This window comes from Artemia franciscana, chromosome 19, assembly GCF_032884065.1.
Source record: "Artemia franciscana chromosome 19, ASM3288406v1, whole genome shotgun sequence".
Lineage (NCBI taxonomy): Eukaryota > Metazoa > Arthropoda > Branchiopoda > Anostraca > Artemiidae > Artemia > Artemia franciscana.
In genome coordinates this window covers 11,227,294-11,251,911 of record NC_088881.1, presented here as the reverse complement: position 1 = coordinate 11,251,911, position 24,618 = coordinate 11,227,294, and the positions used below count along the sequence as shown (strand labels likewise).

At 34.2% G+C, this 24,618-nt stretch overlaps 2 protein-coding genes across 28 annotated transcripts in view; both read right to left on the bottom strand.

The window, feature by feature from the left end:
* Positions 1-3,775, bottom strand: part of LOC136039286 (uncharacterized) — a 287,308-nt gene extending 283,533 nt beyond the window's left edge. For 12 of the 24 annotated variants that reach the window (XR_010620403.1, XM_065722877.1, XM_065722876.1 and 9 more), the window contains exon 1: positions 3,521-3,772. Coding sequence is in view for 12 of the 24 variants with exons in the window: in XM_065722877.1 (XP_065578949.1) it covers positions 3,521-3,680 (160 nt within the window). In the remaining 12 variants the exon portion in view is untranslated. Of the gene's footprint in view, positions 1-3,520 lie in introns of all 24 variants that reach the window. The other 12 variants (XR_010620405.1, XR_010620404.1, XR_010620410.1 and 9 more) reach the window with 3 other exon arrangements.
* Positions 3,776-7,683: 3,908 nt separating this feature from the next.
* The window catches only part of LOC136039285 (gamma-aminobutyric acid receptor subunit beta-like), a 122,202-nt gene continuing 105,267 nt past the window's right edge, over positions 7,684-24,618 (bottom strand). For all 4 annotated transcript variants that reach the window (XM_065722872.1, XM_065722874.1, XM_065722873.1 and 1 more), the window contains one exon: positions 7,684-11,022. In XM_065722872.1, the coding sequence (XP_065578944.1) occupies positions 10,813-11,022 (210 nt within the window). In that variant the 3' untranslated portion in view covers positions 7,684-10,812. The remainder of the gene's footprint in view (positions 11,023-24,618) is intronic.

Below are 24,618 nucleotides of genomic sequence, written 5' to 3'. Positions count from 1 at the left end.
CCTAGGTGCCCTCCAATTTTTTTGGTCACTTAAAAAGGGCACTAGAACTTTTCATTTCCGTTAGAATGAGCCCTCTTGCAACACTCTAGGACCACTTGGTCGATACGATGACCCCTGGGAAAAAAAACAAAAAAAAACAAAAAACAAATAAACACGCACCCGTGATTTGTCTTCTGGCAAAAAATACGAAATTCCACATTTTTGTAGATTGGACCTTGAAATTTTTTCTATAGGGTTCTCGGATACGCTGAATGCGATGGTGTAATTTTCGTTAAGATCCTATGACTTTTAGGGGGTGTTACCCCCTATTTTCCAAAATAAGGCAAATTTTCTCAGGCTCGTAACTTTTGATGACAATAACTAAACTTGATGAAACTTATATATTTGAAATCAGCATAAAAATCCAATTCTTTTGATATATCTTTTAGCATCGAAATTCCGTTTTTTAGAGTTTCGTTTACTATTGAGCCGGGTTGCTCCTTACTACAGTTCGTTACCACGAACTGTTTGATAGGACATTAGGAATCATTTCTGAGAGCAATTTGTGGGACTCTAGGCCATCTCTCTCCAAACCGTAGCGGAACATATCTTGCAGGCGCGCAAAAGATAACGATGAGCCAGGGACAATATTTTAGTCGTATTTTTAGCAACTTTCTCATCTAGGGTTTCCGAAATGCCAGAAATTCTTCATTTAACAATTTAAAACATTTTTGTATTATGAACGATATCTACTTGAGATTGAAACTTGACTGTATTTTTTTCTATTCAACAGCATCCTATTAATAGCTAAATAAACCTATAGAATCAAGTAATTTGTGGTAACATTGTATAAGTAAAAAGTGATTCGTTGCGTAATAACTAAGATTATAACAAAAGAATGTTTAGTAACAAAATACACATCAAAAGTATTGGTTTTTGTGGTCATTTCAAATATGTGAATGTCATTAAGTTTTAAGCTACCCTATCAGGAGCTATCAGTCGGGGAATTCGAACAAAAAGTCGATTGTATTAATTGTGGTCAAAACTCACTTTTTTAGTGTTCGGGTCTCTGATAGTAGAAGGTAAGTGAGTAGGTTTTAGCCTCCTCATTAGGTTTTAGCCACCTCGCAAAAGAACACACTGCGGTACTTTTTGTACATTAGGCTTTGCGGATATTCGTTTATATCTCAAAGGTAAAAAATGACCCAAATGTATTTTGACAAGCTATAAATATTTTTTGAAGTTACTTAAGCTGTCTTCTATAATTTATCAGTCAGTAAGGCCTAAAACCAACCTTTCCATTTTTCTGAGGGAGAAAATTGATACGTTCGTTAAAAACATTAAAAAGCTATGATTTTTTTTTAACTACTATAGGATAACTCAGTGAGGGAGAAGCTAGAATTTCTAATTAAAGGTGAAAACTTAGGGCCTGGTAGAAAAAAAAACGTTTTCTCCCGGTGGGGGAGAATTTTTTTATCCTTTTTATCTTATTATTATTTTATTTATTATTTTTTTATCCTTCTTTCAGAAAAAAGTCTTCCGTAATATTTTAAATATAGTAAGCCTTGATAGTTAAAAATTGCTGGGTCTAGTCATAATCAACTATATTAACTAAAATTAAGTGGAGTTAAAACATTACAGTAAGCAATTCCAGAAATTGGGTGTTACTCTCGATTATTACCATCCTTGTTAAACCAATCCCTAAGGTTTAAATAAAATAGCTTTAAAACATTAAATACAATCGTCAAGCTATGAAAGAGGCCTAGGTCAAAAGTAAACCCCCTTCAACTAATGAGATTTGGACGTTTTTGCTTGAAAAACACAAAAGGGCAGGTAAATATAGTGTTCAAGCTAGTATTTACTCAGTATGGGCATATTTCTCCTAGACTTCCGAAGTTTTATTACTTTCCAGATTAACGCACATTTTTTTTTTTTTTTTTTTTTTTTTTTTTTTTTTTTTTTTATACAGTAACCTGCTCAGATTTAGAAACTTGATTCCATAATTTCAACTCTTGATTTGTGGAAATACACCATGAGTTGTAATTAAATAATGGTTAAGCATAAGGGAATAGTTTAGTTTTATTTAATTGTATTTAAAATTTAGTTCGATTTATTTAATTAAATATGATATTTTGTAATTTAATTTAGTGAATTTAATCGATTAAATTAGTTAAATAAACTTATATTTAAATTTAATTAATTTCAATTTTAAAATCTAAAGGAGTAGAGAGTTTAAGCTTATCCACTTTCCCTTGACGTGCTACTTGGCAACTTTCCAAGCAAATTATCTTCTTTGAATGTCTATGTTTTAGAATCATAACAATTTACCAAGAAAATACTAGCATTTCTATAAAAAAAAAGACGATATATCGCTTACGCATTTGCGGTCTTGAAACAGGGGGGGGGGGAATGTATATGCAGCTCAATAGCATGTAGCGATATTAAATTCATGTTGATGCCTCTTATTAACCGCATTAACAACTTTGAAACTCGATTTCGGCTTTTCTCACATAAAAAAATTTCGGCGATTGGTGAAATTAGTATTTACGAAACTAGTTAGTACTGGTCACCTTAAACCTTATGTGTCAAACAATGCAGATCAAGTCCATTAGGTGAAATCATATTTCCAAATATAATCTAGCTTTTTAACAACGAAATTTAATGAAGAAGAGAAAAAGGCCGCACTTCATTTTAAATTGATGGTATTCTGTCTATACTAGTGATAATTTCTGGAACTTCTTTAAGCAAAGTTTTAACAGAAGTAAACCCCCTTCACTTATAATTGTAATAGACTGTAAACTTTAGCCTATTTTCATGAAGAAGAAGATGCAGGACGTAGCAAACGTTTTCGTGCCGTAATCACCTTATGCACCTTCTCCAAAAGTGAGGGGTTCCTATAAGCTATTTGCAGAGACTTTAAATCCGATCCAGACAAAGGATTTCAATAGTTTCATTTAAGACAGTTTTATCTGTCAACCAAGTATTTTTATTTCGAAACCATTTTCCCAAAATCCCAGGTAAATTTTTTGTTCAAAATTGCTGATACAGAAACCTTTTATCACAAAAAGCCACACCTAATTATCATTTCTGTTGAATTGATAAACAGGCCAGTGAAGCCGAAATGAAAAATAGGTACAAAAAATAAATCTCAAGACCCGACAGTTTCTAGAGTCAATTTATTTGCTCATTCAGGAGAATTTAATTACCAAACTTCATTTAGTAAAAACACCCTAATTGCCAACTCAAATTACCAAACCCCTTCCTTACTTTAAAACTGATGTATTTTGGCAAAGCGCTATTGTAGACTAAAAAAGTTGATTTTTCGGGCGCTTTTTAATGGATTGTTACTGAAGAACAATCTGAATTGACAACTGTAGTTTGGAATTTGGTGGAAATTTGGAATTTAGTTTATACCAAACCATTTTGTATGAGAATTAGTGCTCAAATTCTATCGAACTCTACTGAGTTTTTTACAAGTTTCTATAGCAGCACAATTTTTTTTCTAAAGTTTTGTATTCTGGCTAACTTTAAAGATACTTACACCAGTACACAGCAACATAATCTTTTTCATTAATAAGTTTGGCCAGTTGTTTTGCATTTACATCTTCAATCACAGCTTCCGCTTCTCTCTTCCTCCCAAAAGTGGGGGCTATAAACAACACTAAAAGACAGAACAGCCAACGGGTACAACCCATATCCATTTATGAAAGCATAGGTTATAAAATTCTGCACTACAGGAACACAAGAAGACTGTGGAGTACCTCACAAAGTGTGTGCAGGCACTGGAAACTTCCTCGATAATTCGAGTCAAGGATGTTGAAAAAACGCCAGGACACCTTAAAGATCTGACGTGGTATCTTTCCACCGGTTCGTTTTGAAAATAGACCTTGCCAGTTTGCGCTTCGCTTGCCAAAATCAACCTATCATAGGTTTACTCGTAAACAGGTCTTAATTGGTTCAGGCGACTTTCGGAAAGATGACTGTACCTGTTCTAATTAAGGGTTATCGCTCTTGTTTGTTTATTTGTTAGGAATGGCTTTGACCCTACCATTTTATTATACATTCCTAGAAAAATAGATGTTTCGTGATATATGACTTTTAAGCTTTGAAAGAATCAAAAACATCCAGATAAAAAGATTTTTTTCCTCCCTAGACCTATTTCAGATCTATCCATACCTGAAAACGGACACTTTTCCTAAGAGCTATCTGTTGGTCGCTTTCAAACAATGGGTTTTTAGGGCAATATCATATTTTAATCAGTGTTGCCACATCGAACTGTGAATAAATGAAATATACTATTTTAATCATGTTATCATCTCCAGAAGTTTGGATGATCTTAATCTCTAATCCCTTTTTAAACCCAAAATCACCAGCTTAGATTAAATGCTTATACAGAATGCTTTTGAAATTAGATTAAATCAGAAAGGGGATATCTGATTGCTTCAGAGACTTTCCAATTAGTTCTGTAATAGCAATAAACGGCGTGTTTAACTTGAAGCCAAAAAAAAAAAATATGAATAAATGCTAACACCGAATTATAAGAGAGGCTAAAAGAGTTTCGAGTTTCAGATAGTAACAGCCACAGGTATGGTCAGGTATATGTTTTGACATGCACAACCATACGCAGGATAGTATTCTGGCCTACCCCCACCCCAGAAAGAAAGCTTTTACAGTGGTCTCATCATTTCTCCCGATAAGTAACTTTTGTATTTTTCTGAGTCAAAGTAAATAAGTGCCTTGTGTTTTTTTTTCTAGCTTGGATTACCCTAGACTTGACTTGACTTCATTTTTCCATGGCAACTCTAAGGAAGCAACTTACGATTAATACTAAATTTGTTTCTTAGTAAGATACTGAAATAGATGTGCCTTAAACCTGAACCATGACGTTCCAAAATACTATACCCTATGCTTTGATCAAACATCTGAGGATATTACTAACGCGCAATATGAACTTATAGCACTCTTCGACGGTACTACAATGACCTGCTATGGACTCAACATGCCTTTACTCTAGCAGGAGCTTGAAAACATCCTAGAAGAGACTTGCCTGTGGATGGATGCCAACAAACTAATCATCAATATCGAAAAATCTTTCATCCTGTTATTTTCTAGGGTAGGAACTCTTCGCCCGGAAATAACAGGGGGATTTTTACGCCTCGTGGAAAGGTTCAACGACCAGCGAATGGTTTTGCAAAGTATTTAGGAGTAATAGAGAACGGAAACCTTTCTTTCCTTCCCTACATCCATGCTGTAGAACTAAATCTTTCAAGGAATATGGGTATCATGAAGAAACTGAAGCACACATTCCCACGTAAAACCCTTATCCTTTTCTATATTGCGCTCATCAAACCCCATTTACAGTACTGCGAAATGATATGGCAGTCGACGTTCAAGTATCTGAATAAAACTGAATTCCACCACAAGAACGCCTTGAAGATCATCAAACGCACAGAAGATTATCTCTCCCTGAAATCGCTGTTTGAGCTTCCCTGCTTGGTTTTGCTTTCAGATTCTTTTCCAGCTTGCTTCCACGGCCTTTTAGGAATCTATTCCGTTTGGTGGCCGAACAGCATCTTCCAATTACAAGACTATCTGCACAGATCCATATTCGACATACACAAACAGTGAGGTCAGAGTTTCCGCCTGACATTGTCTGCGCTAAGGCCTACAATAAACTTCCACTTGAACTGAGAGTTAGAAGCTCCCTTGGTTCTTTCAAAATGCGAATAAAAAAATGTCTTGTTTTGAAATAGGTTAAATTGTATAGAGAACGTAAATGGATAAGAGAATTTAGTCATTATTGAATATTTTTTTTTAAGTAAAGATTAGAGTTGTTTGGTCCTGGATAAAATGGTAGGGACTTGCAGGGGCGATATTGAAGGTAGGTGCCATGGTTTTATCGAGGAGTGGAGGGAGAGCTATTTTGTGCAATAAGTTTTGAGGCGTTCACGGACTCAGCATTCACTTTTGCATAGAGATGAGAGATTATGTAAGTTATCAGTGTAATATTTTGTTTTTAGTAAACCCGAGTAAACTGCCAAGAACTAATCTGCTATTTGTCAAAAACATAAAAGAACATCTTGTACATACCTCAGAAATGGCAATCATGTCCTACCTTACTGAACTCTTTGTCAAAGAACAATTTCCCATCTGTAGAGCTGGAGGGCCAAAACTTGGAACGTTCAACCTGCGCTCACTCCACCACCCTCTTAACGCTATACATATAGACAGATTGTACTACCTCCAAGCCATGTTTTCGATGGAGTTAGGTAGAAAATTGTCATGAAAGAATAAAATTAGTTATTAAAAATGATAAAGTTTGCAATTGGAGTATGTTAAATCAAAACCTAAACATTCGACAATTGTTGATTAATTTTTACCAAATTTTTTCTTAAACGATGTCTTGGCCTGTTATTTCAAAATCAGGGCGTAATATCGTAATACTGAAGTACAAAACCAGGACAAATGAGGAATAAACTTAAAAAAAAAATCTAAATTTGAAAATTTTCCACGAAGCACGAAGCTTTTATGAACTTGATTTTATGGCTAATATTTGAATTAAAGCCCAAATTACTGTTAAATAAAGCATATAAAACTTAAATGGTGGGAATTTTGCATTTTGTTGAAAATCAGAGTTATGAAAGAAAACTTCAGTGAAAGCGGCCTAAAATACATGTATTATGTATGTTTTCCAAGCCTTTCCACCCTCCGCCGAAAATAACTTTTGAATATGTTGTTGCTAAAAATTATTTCTTAAAAGACTTTATTTTGTCATTTTGGGACTCTTATCTTTAATATTAAAAAACCTAATGTGACTTTCAAATTAAAGCACATTTTGAAGTAAGAGTTTTTGAAAAGAAGAGTAATATAGTATTCATATACTTGGCTCTGTTAAAGAAAGTAATTAAGTTAAGAATACTATTGAATTCACTTTGACAGAAAAATTTCGTTGAATTCTTCGTAGAAAAATCTTAAAAAAGTAGCTGAAAATGTCCTTTTTTACTGGCTTCAAATTTCACACAGAAGAACCAATCAGGTATAAATTAGGCTTCCGCTCCTCTGGTTGGCTTAAAATTGCACGCGGTAAAAACAAAAAGGGTTTTATAAGGCGAGGCTACTTGGTATTACTTTCTAACATAGACTTAAGAGATAGCGGAAGTACAGAGTCAACTCGTTACGAGACTCGTTATGAAGCTTATGAAAACTCAGTAGAGAGTTTAACCAAAGAAATTAAAACCATTTTTTATATGGAAGTAAAAGAAAATAATATTTTGTTTTAACCGCTTTCTATTTTTTTTTAACCCATAACTATTCTATTTTAATTCAAAAATCAAATACAATCTTTAATTCAAATACAATCTTTTTATACAATACTAATAAGGGGGGTGGGGAGTTAATGCCAGGTTTGCTTCTCACTCAGTTGGACTATCTGTCTTGGCTTTTTCTACAATTAGCCATTACAATTAGCCAACCCCATAACTATTCCGTTGATTTCTGAATGAAAATGGAATAGTTATGGGCATCAAGTCATGGCTAATTGCAGAAAAAGCCAAGACAAACAGTCCATTTGAGTGAGAAGCAAACCTGCCATTAATACCCCCCCCCCCTTATTAGGACTGTAAATAAAGATTGTGTTTGAATTGAAGATTGTGTTTGATTTTTGAATTAAGTTCTGCATTCTATTCGTAAACTGAAAAACAACAATTTTTCTTAAATTGTTATTGCAAGAACAGGTGAGCGTTTAACACAAGTTAACACAGTTGATAGTACACAACATATTCGATTGCTCTACTTCATCAAATCTACCAAATATTTATAATACTTGTTCATAAGTAAATGACAGGTATAAGCAAACACAAACACAAAAAAAAAACATTATTTAGGACATGTCCTAGAGTCACAGCCAATGCCGTATCCAGGATTGTGTTGGGGAGGAGTGGCTGCTTAAAAGACTTAACAAAACACATCAAAAAAATTTTTAATGTATTTCTATGACTTATTTATGAATCAGGCCAAAATTAGGGGAGAGGGCTTAAATAGGGTAATCTCCTTGGATACAGCCCTGGTCACAGTTTACTAGCCAAAAAGCAGTCATTTCTAACATAGAGGAATTTTTTTCTTGTTTTAAATAAGCACAATCATAAGTCCAGAAATTCCAAATGAAAGAATATTGTTTCTCCTTACTCCCTGATGCTAATGTACATCTTATTTTCAGTAATTTTGTGACAAATCTGAAACTTGCAATCTTTGTGGCAAGCTAAAAGCTGATTCAAAAATGTCACATAAGTCGTCATCTTTTTTCTAAAGAAAAAAAACAAACCTATTGGGAAAAGAAGACAGCTATTTGAAACTTAGAACTTCAAATGACCCTTAAGCTACCAATTATTATTAGATACGGGACAAGGTCACAGGTCCCATTAGACACGGTCCCTACTATACACGGACACAGGATTGATATCTTTTCCCTTTTTCTTATTCTGCGGGTATCAGACTGGGGTATTTAACTGTTGAAAATTTAAAAAGTAATAATTATTACTATGTATGCTGTCTTTCCAGTGAATAAAAACAACCGAAAGCCGCATATATTATGGTAATTTTCGCATTAAAGGTTTTGAGGAGGGGAGAGCGGTCATAGACGTGAATCCTTGGGTGTGCTCTTGGCTTGCAGTTAATATAATTTTAATCTTCAAGGGAAATTGCATATACTACTCTATTACTAGTAACAAGATTTTATTGTGGTTGCAGTGGCAACTGCCAAGAAGGGACTGGGCTTAAAATTAAATTACAGAGAAATAGAGAGTTTACATGTAAAAAGTGTTGTAGCTTAAAGCTTTTCGCTCTATTTACTATAGCTTCATCAAAATAACAAATCAGGTTTTTGTTCTGTCTATTTTCTTAAAATAAAGTCAGTCATAGCCATCAAGACATTTGGTTCTCAATAAAAAAAGACAACAAATATTTGCCAGGCTATATAATTACTCTGGCCAAAAATATTAATATTTCCCAAAAGGATTAAATTATATCCCCCCCCCCCAGATAATAATAAATTGAAAACGGTGCGAATTCAATAACATTTGGGAAAAACTTCAATTTTTTCTGGCAAAAAGCAATATATCTTCAAGTCTTCTTGTAGACTCATTTTCTCTATCTTCCATGGCAAAATTTCTGCTGGACACCCTTGTATAAAAAAAACCTACTTCACTGCTTTTTGGACTCTATACATCACACAAAAAAAACCTCTAAAAATTATCATCACAGGCATGAATTTAAATTAGTATTCACTAAGAAATATCAATTATCTAGTTGATTTGGCTAATATAATCATTTCTTCATTGCCGATCACTCGTCCAAGCGACTGTCCATTTATCTATATAAGCTTGCATCAACAGTATTGAACACACGTTGTTTATTTTGTTATATTTTTGAACAGCACTTTGACGGATGGCCATACCTAATATTGGAAACACTATACCACTATGGGAACAAACATCATAAGATTTGGAACCATAAATATTCTTAAACCTATTTTGTTAACATATTTACAAAAAGGCCATACCTTCACAAAATTGTGTTATGCGCATTGCATTCATATTGTTAAAAAATTTTGAAAGAAAATACACCAAACAAAGCATTGTTATGTCGGTCTGTAAGCCATATCTTACCGCTTAAGGATGCCCTAAAAGAGGGAGGGGGGTATGCGGATTTATTCCCCTTAGAAGAACAAAAATATGCAAAAAGCATAAATTGGTGTAATACTCGATAAAAAAAAAGAACTATCCTTTCTAGCGAACAATTCTTTCTTTAAACCTTTGCCACCACTATTCCAAATTAATCACGGACTTTAAAATTAAGCTATCTTAAGAGATCCTGTTTTTTTATTTACCTTTCCAAAGTACAGAATATTTCTTGTCCAATTTTAAATGCTTTTGCCCATGACGCGAATATTTTTTTAAAGTTAATAAAAATATATATGACTTTGTCTATTCAATTAGAAATCAAAAATACAAGGGAAAATCAAGTATCGAAGACCGACAAAAATAAAATACAAAACTGAAAAGAAATATTCACTGATAGAATTTTATACATCACAATTTTAATTATAAACAAGACAAGTATTACGTTAGTTAAAAACATTCTTATCATTTAAACTGTAAAATCTAAACTCTGAGTTCATACATCTTCTTTACATAAAACGTTTGGAGTCGAAAAATATTGTATACGGGCAAGGTTGTATTCATAGGGGGGGGGGGGAGGGTATGCAAGGTTTGAACTCCCACTCCCCAAGATTTGTGTCTGAATCACGAAAGTGTAACAAAAATATTCATAAACAAATTTGTGATGCGTTTCATAAAGTTGTTTTTTGTAAGCCCCTTTTCCGAATATAATCATGGTTGCGTCCTTGTTTGTGGAGGCCTTTAAAGAGGAAGGCTTTGAATTGATTGAGATGGAGGAGGAGCGTACGTAGCTGTGTTGGTTTCAAGTGGTTTGACGCTGCAGTGAGTTGCTAGCAGTAGTAGTAGTAGTTTTACGGAAATAGTGTATTTGATAAGTTACAGCTACGATCTTTAGAATAAACATCAGTATGCCGTTAGTTACCTCAAGAATATTGCACAGAGCTAGTGAATTTCTAAATTGTAGTATAGTAGAATTCACGTCCATTCACACTGACAAAAATCATAACAGGGCTTAAAATAAGCTTGTCCACCGGGATATCAACTTACAAATCACTGGTTTAACGTAGAATGTTTTGGCATTAGTTCGGTATTCACTGACATTTCGTCTTTGAATTAAAAACCAATAAAAATACTGAAGAAGAATTTCACTTGAGAGTATTTACTCTTTCTTAAAAAATGTAAGGTCTTCAGCCACTACATCAGATATATGGAGATATATGATCCAATACATTAAATTAAAACATATAAAACATACGGGAAAGACTACTCTGGAGTACTTGTCTATGTCTGATGGAGTGACACCATACATCTTATTTAAGTCCTTTCCAGGTGGCAAAAGTGAGGAGACGTCGTCAGGCGTCCCATTAACCTGTAAAGAAAGAAAATATGGATATATATTTTATTAAACGAGCATTTATGGTACATGGGTGTATATATTTGTATATGTATATATATTTTTATATTTGTATATATTTTATATTTTGTATATATTTTATATTAAATACATGTATATATTTTTACTGAAAATGTCTACTTTTTTTCTCAAAACTAGCATATTAACATTTTCCGGTATGAAAAAACGATCTAGATGGGTTACAACTTTTATAAAATTCGTTTGTCACTCTCAGTCCCCTTAATATACACATACAACTCGTCTTAAAACTGAAATTAGCTGATCAGAGCCAACTGCTAGCCTGAAGGTTGGTTATATCCTTTTGGGTTTGATTGAGTCTAATTGTACCCACTCTCAACCTGAAGGTTAGAAGCGGGTATAAACAAAGTAAATTCTTAAAAGTTCCAGTGTGTGTTAAATAAATTTCTGTGCAGTGATGTAAGTACGCAAGAGAATTGTCACATTAAATTGTTTTCACGAGGGTTTTTTAGAGCAATTATAACATCGGCAAAGTTTATTTTTCCATTGTAAAAAAAACACAGTCTAGGCAGGCTACATGACGACCTTAGGAAATTTTGTTTTGAGCCTTACTTTTGGAAAAGAAAATTTCATATGAACGGCATAACAATCATGTGCATTTCTAATCATTGTATTGCCTTTATTAGGTTTTGCTATACTGCTTCAAAATGGTATCTAGAAAGAGATTGGTCGCAATCGATGGACGCGTACTGAAGTGTGCGTGCATTTCTAATGATTAGAAGTGTACATTCACGTGCATTTCTAGTCATTGTATTCCCTTTATTATTTTTTTTATGCTGATTAGTGCAATGGATAGGGCATCGGAGGTGAATTTTTCATTTATGCTTCTTTAATAGTCTAATTTATGCTATATTTTCTGATGAATGGCGTCACAGATATTTGGAATAATTATAATTAATTGTGGTCAAGATAAAGGTCTGTGCTAAATATTTTAAACAGTATATTGCAATTTAATTTGATTGTTAATTGCAGAGAGTAATTTGTCAATATAAATATTCAATCAGTTTCACTGAAAAAATTAAACTAAATTAAAGCTCTTAAAGAAACTCTTTTTTCACTGAGCGAAGCTTGGTTCCCTTGTATTATATTTAGAAACTAATGCATGAAACAAGAATATAAAGGATGCAAGGGCGCATCTAGGAATTTTGTTCGAGAGAGCAGGTTATTCTTTTTTTTGGTGGAGAGGTTACAAAAAGAAAACTTTAAAAAGCATTTCAGTAATTTGTTTGAATGCTGTTTTTTATGGTAGGCTACGTTTTAACGAGTCGGACAAAAATTTCTGGGGGAGGGGGAGTTCAGGCCCAGTATACCCCTCCCCTAGACACGGCCTTGAACGAATGTATAACGGTGACATGAAAAATGCAAGTGTCTACATATAATATATAAACTAAAATGATTTTTGGATTAGGATGGTTAATGGAAATTAAAATTTCATTATGATGTCCCAAAGATGCATGAATAATAATAATAATTACTTTTATAACCCCAAAAAAATTAAACTGTTGACATTGTGTCGATACCGTGGAGTAAAAGGAAAAAGAAACAGCGAAACTATCACACTAACGAAGATATACACAACTGTTTCCGGATAAAGGAAACAGTTATATATTAAAACTGCGTTCCGGATAAAGCAGGATACGAAAAGCTGCCGACTGTTCCAAATGGTGATGCGTTGTTTTTGGAGTTGGTAGAAAAAAAAACAGAAATGTAGCTGAGCCCTAGCCTCAAGATCAGCAACATAAATTATGGATCTTGTCATTTACAAGGCAATAAACAGAAACGCATCCCAATCAAGATTCAAGTTTTTGTCAAAACAGACAGCCTAATACATAGAGCCTAGCCAGCCCGGGTTATAGATTCAGAATTCTGCTTATTTGTCAGCGAAAACATAAGATATTCAAAAATGTGCTTCTAAAATGATACTGTTACTGCGTTATAGTTTCTACGATTGGGACATTGAGCTGTAAACTAACACACTTTGTTCAGGTAATCCCATTTTTTTTTAAATCGCAACATCAATATAAGCAAACGAGACACATTCGTCTATTCTTCCCCAGTCAACAGACTTACCAGACTTACCGAGAAACATCAATATAAGCAAACGAGACAAATTCGTCTATTCTTCCCCAATCAAAAGACTTACAAGACTTACCGAGAAACATCAATATAAGAAAACGAGACAAATTCGTCTATTCTTCCCCAATCAACAGACTTACCGGGTGTCAGAACAAAATATAATCTGTGAAGTGTCGTATGAGCAGATCTGCAAACTCTTTTGGGCCCTATTTTGTTAGTGAATTCAAAAAATGACCTTTTCTTGTATTTTCTTTGTCATTGCAGAAGTAGCATAATTTAGGGTTCATTTCGCAGTGCTACAATTGCTAATCAAATTAATGGATACGAATATCAGCTCTTTAATACGCTACAATAAGTTCATCAGTTTCAACTTTCTAGCTTAAAATATTCTCGTGCTTCACTCTATCATGGAGGAAACACAAAGAATGGCTGAAGAAGCGCTTTCATCCGAAGAACAAGAGTAAAAACAGAAACATATTTATATTTGTGACAGAAAGTGCTTCTGGCTGAAGGTTCCAGGTGTCTTTAGTTAACTTGGTTACTCAATTCACCAAGTAGAGCTGCGTGTTTACTTTACTTTCTCTGTCACCCTGTTGTTTACAAGAATGCGGAAATAAAACATCGAATGTTTATTTACTGACTGGACAATCTCCAATCAGCCAAGGATTTTTCAACAATAGAAATGCAATCAAAGTCGATAATGTGTTTATCCATTGACTGAAATGTGATTGCTGGTCTTCCACTTTCATCGTGTTTCAATATTTTTCTGAATCAATAGTCTCGATGTGTTCTAGATTTTGTGATAAAATGCCAGCAGCACATAGTGGTTTACTAACAGATAATAGCACAGACAGAGTTATGTGTTAAAAAAACAGCAAATTCTATGATCCACAAATAAAATAAACTGGCAAAGTTAAATAGATGGCACACTGCTCTAAGCTGCAACCATGCAGTCGTACAGAATGTATATTGAAGAATCGTACGGATGGTGAATTCAAATTTACTGTTCACTTCACTTTCAAAGGTTTAACAGAAGAAAATCTAATTTTAGAACTGATAGATGACAGAAAAAAAAACCCAAAAACATAAATATAAATACAAAAATTTACCTGAGCTAATGTTCTGAAATAGGAAGTATAAACCATTTTTACAATGAACAACGTTCACCTATTATCTTGATGATAAAGCTCTGGGGTCTATATCTAGTATAGACGTATGGTGAGAAATTGGAAGTTAAAAAAAATTCTTGTACATTTTCATTATATATATATATATATATATATATATATATATATATATATATATATATATATATATATATATATATATATATATATAGCTATATATATATATATATATATATATATATATATATATAATATATATATATATATATAAATGAGAAAGTCAAACAGGAATTCAAATAGATGGCACATAGCTGTAGGCTGCAACCATGCAGTCGCATAGAATTGTTACAAACATGAAGAATAAAAATATATAAAGGAAAAAGATTTGAGCTTAACTGACATAACCTTACTTTATTACGAGTCTGAAAAAGTTTTCAGCTTAAACGACACACAAAGTAACGACCTTCCAATACTACTACATGCCCCAAGTTTAGAATCACTGAATTAAGAGACGTACACGAACATTTCCTGTGAATTTTTAGGGTAGACGGGAGAAACGTAGGGGTGGAAATCAGATTCACCAAATAAGGAAAATAAAATAAGTAATAATATTGAGATTGTTAGGGCTTTGGACCGCAAACCATGTGTTTTTACCAGGGAATATACTCAAAAGAATAAAAAGAATTCGTGTACATTTTCGTAACAACACTGTGCGACTGCACGTTTACAGCCTAGTGCAGTGTGCCATCTATTTGACTTCTTGTTTGACTGTGCCATCTATTTGACTTCTTGTTTGACTGTGCCAGTTATTTGATGTATATATCATTTAATTTGCTGCATTTTTAACACATAACTCAGTGATATTATCTGCTAGTAAACCTCTATGTGCTGCTGACATTTTAACCCATGATTTAATTTCAGGAAATCAAATTTTAGCATAAAAAACAAGATGGCGATCAGGGGGCAACATCCCCCATATACACTATAATTTCTGTTTGTTTTAAGTTTTAATTTTGATCCTTACAGTTGAAAAACGTGTTTTATTATTTAAATGCTGATCGTTTTTTTATAGAAATGCCCGGAAACCTGGCTCCACCTCCACAGAAAAATTCCTCCTCCCCACAGAAATAGCCTCTAGATAATTCAATTCCTGTGAAACATTTCCCGGGACAATTACCTTAACATCTCGAATAAAACTGAGTCGGCAAAGAGAAAGCAAGAAATTTATAAAGTAATTTTGTATAGGAATTCTGGAAAATTCACTCACTTAAAATTTTTCATGAAAATTTCAGCCCCTGTAAACTTGCTTTTCCATAGAAAATGTTCCCTTTACAAAATTGCCTTGGCATAGAATTCGACCCCGTCTCCACCCAAATAATGTATATACACATCCCAATAACAAATATTGCACGTAAACAATGGGTATATTTTATAAGTTAAAGACCTTTTCCCAGGGGTTATGGGGTGTCAGTTAATCTCCAAATGCATTGTGATTGGGTCTACCAAGTAGCCTATGCTAAAAAATGGATATCTCAAAATTTTCACCAAAATATTTCGAGAAAACAATGAGCCCTTCAATCTTTTTGGTTACTTTGAAAGGGCACTAGAAAATTTTCTTTTGAATCTGGGCTCTCTCCCTATACTCTAGGATCATACGATCACCCCTGTGGAAAAAAATAAAACGAACTAATAAATACGCATCCGTGGTCTTTCTTTTGGCAAAACACAAAATTCCACGTTGTTGCAGATAGGATATTGAAACCTCTAAAATTACTTTGAATCATCTGGTGTGATTTTTATTAAGATTATTTTACTTTTAGGGGGGTTTTCTGCCCTTTTCCGAAAATCAGGCAAATTTTCTTAGGCTTGTAGCCTTTGATAGGTAACACTAAACTTAATGAAAGTTTATATTTGGAATCAGCATAATAAGCCAATTATTTGGATCTATTGGTCACAAAATTTCGCTGTTTTAGAGTTTTAGTTATTATTGTGCCGAGTCGCTCCTTACTTACAGTTCATTAACACAAGCTGCCTGATATATTAATTTCCTTAAACTGTTCTTTTTCTTATTTTTGCTGTTTTATTAGCCTGCTAATAAACAACTTCATTTGTTTTCGATATTTTTATTTCATTTTAATTATGAATAAATATTTGTTTTTGATACGTGTAGCTACAGAAAATATTTCCAAACAGAAGTGAAGAGCTCGATTAAGCCAAAAATGGGTAGAAAAATTCAAATAATCGTCAAAGCGTAAAACTACCATAAATCACCATTAATAAATGCATTAAACCCAAAACGAACAGATGAATAAATAACCAATGGAAACTCAAAACGAGCAAAAATTAACATGAATGGGACTGACATCCTCCACACCTTCCCAAGACCAAACCATAATTTCCACTTTAATGAAAACAAAAACAAGAACGTGTGCATTAAACTGACAATCCACATATATTCGTTTTTCTTTCTTTTTTGTTTGGAAAGTGCAAATTATTTTTTGAGCTGAGAAGACAAGGGGGTTTTCAGCTCTACTCTTTTTAATTTTTATTCGTTTTGAGTTTGACTAGGTACATTTTCTCTTCTTCTTTTTCTTTAATTTGACGCCCGCTACTTCCAAAAAATGCAAAGGTTGATGTGGAAATTTTGTCAACAACAATGGATTTGCGTTTTTTTTAAGTTTTAAAATACTTATGGTTTGTAAATTCCTCTTTTTTATTTTCCATAGCACTTCTCAACGGAACTAAGAAAACCCAACTCAAATAAAATTCTCAAATTCAGAAATCCTATTTTTTGCTGGGGGGGGATTTTCAACGGGGTTATTTTGCTGCGCGGTATTGAAAATACTGTGGTAGGTATTTTCTGTGGTGGCATTTTCTGGGGGGGGGATATTTTCTGCGGGGGATATTTTCTGCGGGGGATATTTTCAACGAGGGGGATTTTCTGGAGGGTATTTTTCTGTGGTGTATTTTACGGGGTTTGTTTTCCAGGGGGGAGGGTATTTTCCGAAGAGGTAATCACCTAAAACAAAACTAAACACCATGGATATTAAGCATTATTAGTGCCTTCCTCTTTTAACATAAAGCCAAAACTACTACTACCAACAAGTTTCATTCGTAGATTTTCTCAAGAACTGTCAAATTGTGTTGTCATCATTGCATGGCACTTCCGATAAATATTAAATAATTAATAATTCTTGCGAAACGTAAAAATTAGAAGAAACATCTATTGATTTCTCAACATCCTCTCAGGAAACCAAGAAATACCGCCGGGAAATGATTTTCCTTAGAAAATCAGGCGCCTGGCTTTGATAAAAGACCGCCAATTAGGAAACACCTGTAAACGAAGCGAAGAACTTCCAAGCAGGATAAACTGTTAAAGAACTTCAAAAGTGCCAAATATTTAATTCTTAGCCATCTCCAGTTGCGGTACTGCAAGAGATTGGTTCCGGTGATACGAAGTCTGGCAGTAGATACATCCTACATCTCTCTTTCATCTGCCATGTCTTTAACGGTATTTTACCGCAAAGAAACAGGTTAGCGGATTTTTTTTTGCCATTCTTAATTGTCAAATTAATTTTCAAATATAATATCAAAACAGATGTTAGAGACAACAGTATTCAAAACAGGTTTCCTTTTTACCCATTTTTCATAATTTGCAAGGAAGCAATTTCCTTCCTTAACAGTGACACCGATTCACAAAAACATAGGGGGGGAAGGCAAGAGTTTTTTTCAATATTTTTAAATGAAGAAACAAAAACTGAATAACACTGAGCAAATATAACAATAAGGGGTGTAAACAAAGATGTTATTCCTTTTAATTAGCAGCTACCCCAGTAACCATATATTAGATTGCAGCTACTGCTGCAACAAGGATTAACATTATTTCCAAAAGTGATTTTTTGTTAATTATGAAAGGTATTATATGTAGCAATTTTTTTTTTTATAAATAAGCCATTGAAAAGCTCTCTATGATGTCTTGCTAGCTGTGAAGAAGAAGAAATGGAAAAAAGATGCTTTCGATACATAGTGATTGTACCCACTTTCCTTTTTTTCAAGTCAATGGATTCACCTTGTTGTTCAAGCCAAGGGACTGTAAGTTTCTTTTAGAGGGCTTTAGGTGCTTTTGATGGTTTACTTTGTGTTTCTATCTGACACCATTTTAGGAGTTTGAGGATAGCTGTGAAAAAAACAAAGCATAGGGGTGACAAATAAAACGACCAGTTAGCGAGTCTAGCTAGTGTAATATAGCACATAGCTAAAATAGAAAACAGCTATGAAACTGAAATAAAAAGGTGTTTTTTTTCCAAAACTAGGAGGGAGAACAATCGCCCCCACCCTGCTACCCCCTCTTGATTGGCGCACCTGTTTCTAAATGTAAAATGTTAAGAACCCAGTATCAATTTAAATTTTTGAATAAAATATTTAAGGAATAAATATTATTTGTCTGAAACTTTCTTTGGCTTTTAGAAAAACAAGAGATATTATAAGAACACGTATATATTTTCTTTTTACGTAAACAAGTACGATTCAGCAATATAGCAATACCTAAGAGTTTAAGTCATAAAACCCTATTTGTTCTTGGGATTGGGTGCAGTGAAACAACTAATATAAACCTGGAGAATCAAGTAAAAATCCATGAAGAAATTTTAAAACCTAATAAATTTTGGGGTTTCAGGGCCTTAACACCCCTTTCCCTCCCTCTATCTGGCAGCCAAATATTTTCATCCAGCAAAAATTACACAATTTATCTCCATTAAATGTGTTTTTTTTGGTGGGGACTTGAGAGCGAAAGAGATTCAGTTTAACTTCTTTTCAAAAATCATACAACTGGAGACAAACTGTTTCATAATCTCTACGGAAACATCACAAATTTGCTGACTTTTTAAAAAATTCGGCAAACTATTCCAAACATTTGGCCCAGTATCATATATTAAAAATATAGATCTAGTTCTGACGACTTGAGGTTTTCTCACTTTAGTTGCATATCGTTTAGCATAATTGTGTATTTCATTACCAGAAGTAAATAAATTTAGGAAACACTTAGGAACTAATTTTGAATAATACTTTACATGAATAATGCTTGATAAAAATTTTCCTTGACCTGACATGGAGATAATATTTAACTATCAAACAGTTCGTGGTAAGGAACTGCAGTAAGGAGCGACCCGGCTCAATAGTTACCGAAGTTCTAAACAAGAGCTAAGAGCTCAACTTGTGACGAGGTCAGAAGAGCTAAGAGCCAAGAGCTCATATGGCATGAGCACTAGCAAAATTTTGAAAATGAATAGATTGATTTAAAAGGAAAATCAGAGGCTTAATACAGGTCGGGATTTAAAACAAGAGCTCTGAGACACGAAGCCCTTCTAAATATCAAAATTCATTAAAATCCGGTCACCCACTCGTAAGTTGAAAATAACTCATTTTTTCAAATTTTTCCTCTCCCTTCAGCCCCCCAGATGGTCGAATCGGGGAAAACCACTTTATCAAATCAATTTGTGCAGGTCCCTGACACACGTACCAATTTTTATCGTCCTAGCACGTCCAGAAGCACCAAACTCGCCAACGCACTGGATCCCCCTAACTCCCCTAAAGAGAGCAGATCCACTCCAGTTATGTCAATCACGTATCTACGACATTTGCTTATTCTACCCAACAAGTTTCATCCCGAACTCTCCACTCTAAGTGTTTTCCAAGATTTCCAGTTTCCCCCTCCAACTCTCAACGACTCTCACCAAATATGGCCAGGATGTAGAATAAAAGCTCTGAAGCACAAGATACTTCTAAATATAAAATTTCATTAAGATCTGATCACCCGTTCGTAAGTTACAAATACCTCCTTTCTTCTAATTTTTCCGAATTACCCCCTCCCCCCAACTCCCCCAAAGAGAGCAGATCCAGTCCGGTTATGTCAATTACGTGTCTTGGACTAGTGCTTAGTCTTCCCACCAAGTTTCATCCTGATCTCTCCCCTCTAAGCGTTTTTCAAGATTCCCCCCCCCAACTCTCCCCAATAACACTGGATCCAATCAGGATTTAAATTAAGAGATCTGAGTTACGAGGTCCTTCTAAATATTAAGTTAAATTTAGATCCGATCACTCCTAAGTTGAAAATCCCTGATTTTTTCTAATTTTTCAGAATTAACCCTTCCCCTACCCCCCCCCCCCCCCAAAGAGAGCGGATCTATTCCAGTTATATCACGTATCTAGTACTTATCGTTATTTTTCCAACCAAATTTCATCCGAATCCCTCCACTCTAAGCGTTTACCAAGATTTTAGATTTCCCCTCCGACTCCCCCCAATGTCACCAGATCCATTTTGGATTTGAAATTAGATCTCTGAGACAGGATATCCTTCTAGATGTCAAATTTCATTAAGATTTGATCAGCCGTTCGTAAGTTAAAAATACCTCTTTATTTCTAATTTTTCCGAACTAAACGTCCCCCCCCCTGATATTCGAATCGGGAAAACAACCATTTATAATGTAATCTTGTATGGTTTCTGATGAACCTGCCGAATTTCATCGTTCTAGCTTATCTGGAAGTGCCAAAACTAGCAAAACCGGGACCAACAGACATACCGACAGAATTTGCGATCGCTATATGTCACTTGGTAAATACCAAGTGCCATAAAAACTGAATTTTGATACCAATATATACATCAAAGGAATTAAATTTTTATGCTGATTTTAAACATATAAGTTTCATTAAGTTTAGTCCTACCCAAGAAAGTTATGAGACTCAGAAAAGTTGCCTTATTTTTGAAAAATTATTTTCCCCTTAAAAGTAATACAATCTTAATGAGAACTACACCATCACATTCAGCTTATCAGAAAACCCTATTGTAGAAGATTCAAGCTCCTATCTGCAAAAATGTGGAACTTTGTATTTTTCGCCAGAAGAAAGATCACAGATGCGTGTTTTTTTTTTTGTTTTTTTTTTTTTTTTCAGGGGTTATCATATCAACCCAGTGGTCTTAAAGTGTCGCAATAGGTTACATTCTAACAGAAATTAAAGCTTTGTGTGCCCTTTTTAAATGACAAAAAAAACTAGGGGGCAACTAGGCTCCTTCCTCAGCTCATTTTTATCTCAAAGTCACCGGATAATTAATTAATTTGAGACGGATAATTAATTTGAGATAGCCATTTTGTTGAGCATTGTCGAAAACTAAATAAATATGTCTTTCAAGACAACTTAAACCCCCACAGTCCCCGGGGGAAGGGCTGCAAGTTACGAACTTTGCCCATTGCTTACATATACCATTGGCTATTGACGAAGTATAATGATGTTTTCAGGGGGTATTTTTATTGTTGTGGAGGGGGGGTCAGAGATAACCTTAGAGATCTTTCCATGGAGGAATTAATCATGGAGGGAGAGAATTTCCATTAAGGGGGCGCTTGATTTTCCAGCATTATTTATACAAAAATCAGAAATTAATAAAAAAACAAGTTTTTTCAACTGAAAATAAGGAGCAACATTAGAACTTAAAACAAACAGAAATCATTACGCATATGAGGGGGTTCGTCCTTTGGTCAATACCTCGCTCTTTACGCTCAAGTATTTTTAGTAATTTCAAAAGAGCTAGTTCCTTTTTGAGTAAATAAAAAAAAATTGAGAGCAACTAGGCCCCCTCCCCCATCGTTTTTATCTCAAAATCGTCCGATCAAAACTTTGAGAAAGCCATTTAGCCAAAATAAAAGGAATTTTAATATCTATCTTTCGCTTTAATTATTCATGTACGGTGAGCCAAAATCAAATCTTCAGTAATTCAAAAAGGTTCAGAAATTAAATCAATTTTTTTTTCAATTGAAAAAAAGGAACAATAGGACTTCAGACAAACATAAATCATTACGTATATGAGAGGGTTCGTTCCCTCTTCATTACCTCGCTCTTTACACTAAAGTATTTTAGTAATTTCGAAAGAGCTATTTATTCTAATTAAAGGTCATTTGTGTTTCAGAGGTCATTCTTAAAGAATTGGAACAAAATTTGAGCTTTAGTATCAAGAATGAGCTATTGACGAGGGGACCAATCCCCTTCCCCGATAAACGAAAGAAAAATATATGAATATAGGAAGTTCGTTATGTAAGTTAATTTGTAAGTTACGTATATTTATTACTAATAATGAGGCTAAAAATAAATTTCAAAGTTCTAGTGGCCTTTTTAAGTAACCAAAAAAATTTGAGGGTATCCAGGTCCCCTCAACCGCCCCTTTTTTCCTCAAAATCATCCGATCAAAACTTGAGAAAGCCTGCATTAATTCAAAAACGTTCAGAAATTAAATAAAAAAGACAAGTTTTTTTAACTGAAAGTAAAGAGAGAAATTAGAACTTAAAAACAACAAAAATTATTCTGTATATAAAAGGGACTGTCCCCTCCTCAAAGCCCCGCTCTTTACGCTAAAGTTTCACTCTTTCTCACAACTTTTTTTTCTAAAACAATAAAAAAAACTTTAGCGGAAAGAGCGGGATGTTGAGGAAGGGACAGTCCCTTCCATATATTAAATAAAAAAACAAGTTTTTTTAAATGAAAGTAAGGAGCAACATTAAAACTTAAAACGAACAGAAATTACTCCGTATATGAAAGGGGCTGTTCCTCCTCAACACCCCGCTCTTTACGCTAAAGTTTCACTGTTTCTCTTAACTCTATTTTTAAAACAGTAAGAAACTTTAGCATAAAGAGCGGGGCGTTGAGGAGGAAAATCCCCTTTTATATACAGAGTAATTTCTGTTCGTTTTAAGTTTTAATGTTGCTCCTTACTTTCATTTAAAAAACTTGTTTTTTATTTAATTTCTGGACGTTTTTGAATTAATGCATGTTTTGATCTTGGCTCTCCGCACATAAATAATTAAAACGAAATTTGCATATTAATTAATTGCAATTAATCGGGAGATTTTGAGAAAAAAGGAGCGAGAGAGGATGCCCAGTTGCCCTCCAATTTTTGGATTACTTAAAAAAAGCAGCTACAACTTTTAATTTTTTACAAACGTTTTAATTGGTAAAAAATATACATAACTTACGAATTAATTTACGTAACGAACTTCTATATTCGTATGTTTTTATTACGTGTACGAAGGGGTTCGACCCTCTTCGATACCTCGTTCTTTACCCTAAAGCTTAAATTTTGTCCCTATTCCTCAAGAATGAGCTCTGAATCACAAAGGCCGTAGAATAAACAGTTGAAATTACTAAAAATACTTTAGCGTAAAGAGTGAGGTATAACGAGGAGGTAAAACCCTCATTTGCGTTATAATTTTTGTTCGTTTTAAGTTTTAATGCTGCCCCTTACTTCCAGTAGAAAAAACTTTTCATATTTTTGTTCCTTGTTTTTTCAAATAATGCTGGAAAATCCTGCGCTCCCTTCATTGAAATTCTCTTCCCCCATGACAAGTTCCTCCATGGAAACATCCTCCCACGTAACCCCCCTCAAATCTCCCCCTAAACAGAAAAATACCCCTGAAAACGTCAATACACTTCGCAGTAACCATTACTATACGTAAACACAGGTCAAAGTTTGTAACTTGCAGCCCCTCCCACAGTGACCACGGGGGAGTAAGTTGTCCCTATAGACATGGTAATTAGGTTTATCGACTATGGTGAATAAAATGGATATCTCAGAATTTTGATCCAGTGACTTTTAGGGAAAAATGAGCGTAGGAGGGGGCCTAGGTGCCCTCCATTTTTTTGGTCACTTAAAAAGGGCACTAGAACTTTTAGTTTCCGTTAGAAAGCCCTCGCGCGACATTCTAGGACCACTCAGTCGATACGATCACCCCTGGGAAAAAAACGGAAAAACAAACAAAAAAACAAATCAACACACATCCGTGATCTGTCTTCTGGCAAAAAATGTGAAATTCCACATTTTTGTAGATAGGAGCTTGAAACTTCTACAGTAGGGTTCTCTGATACGCTGAATCTAATGGTGTGATTTTCGTTTAGATTGTATGACTTTTAGGGGTGTTTCCCCTATTTTCTAAAATGAGGCACATTTTCTCAGGCTCGTAATGTTTGATGGGTATAACTGAACTTGATGAAACTTTTATATTTAAAATCAGCATTAAAATACAATTCTTTTGATGTAACTATTGGTATCAAAATTCGATTTTTTAGAGTTTCGGTTACTATTGAGCCGGTTCGCTCCATACTACAGTTCGTTACCACGAACTGTTTGACTAAATAATTTTTGTTCGTTTGAAGTTTCAATGTCGCTCCTTACTTTCAGTTAAAAAAAAAATTATTTAATATGGAGATCTAATTGATGTTTCATTGCTATTTCCGGTCATCACTCGCAGTATCATCCTCTGCATGACACGCAGTTGCTTCAAGTGGACTG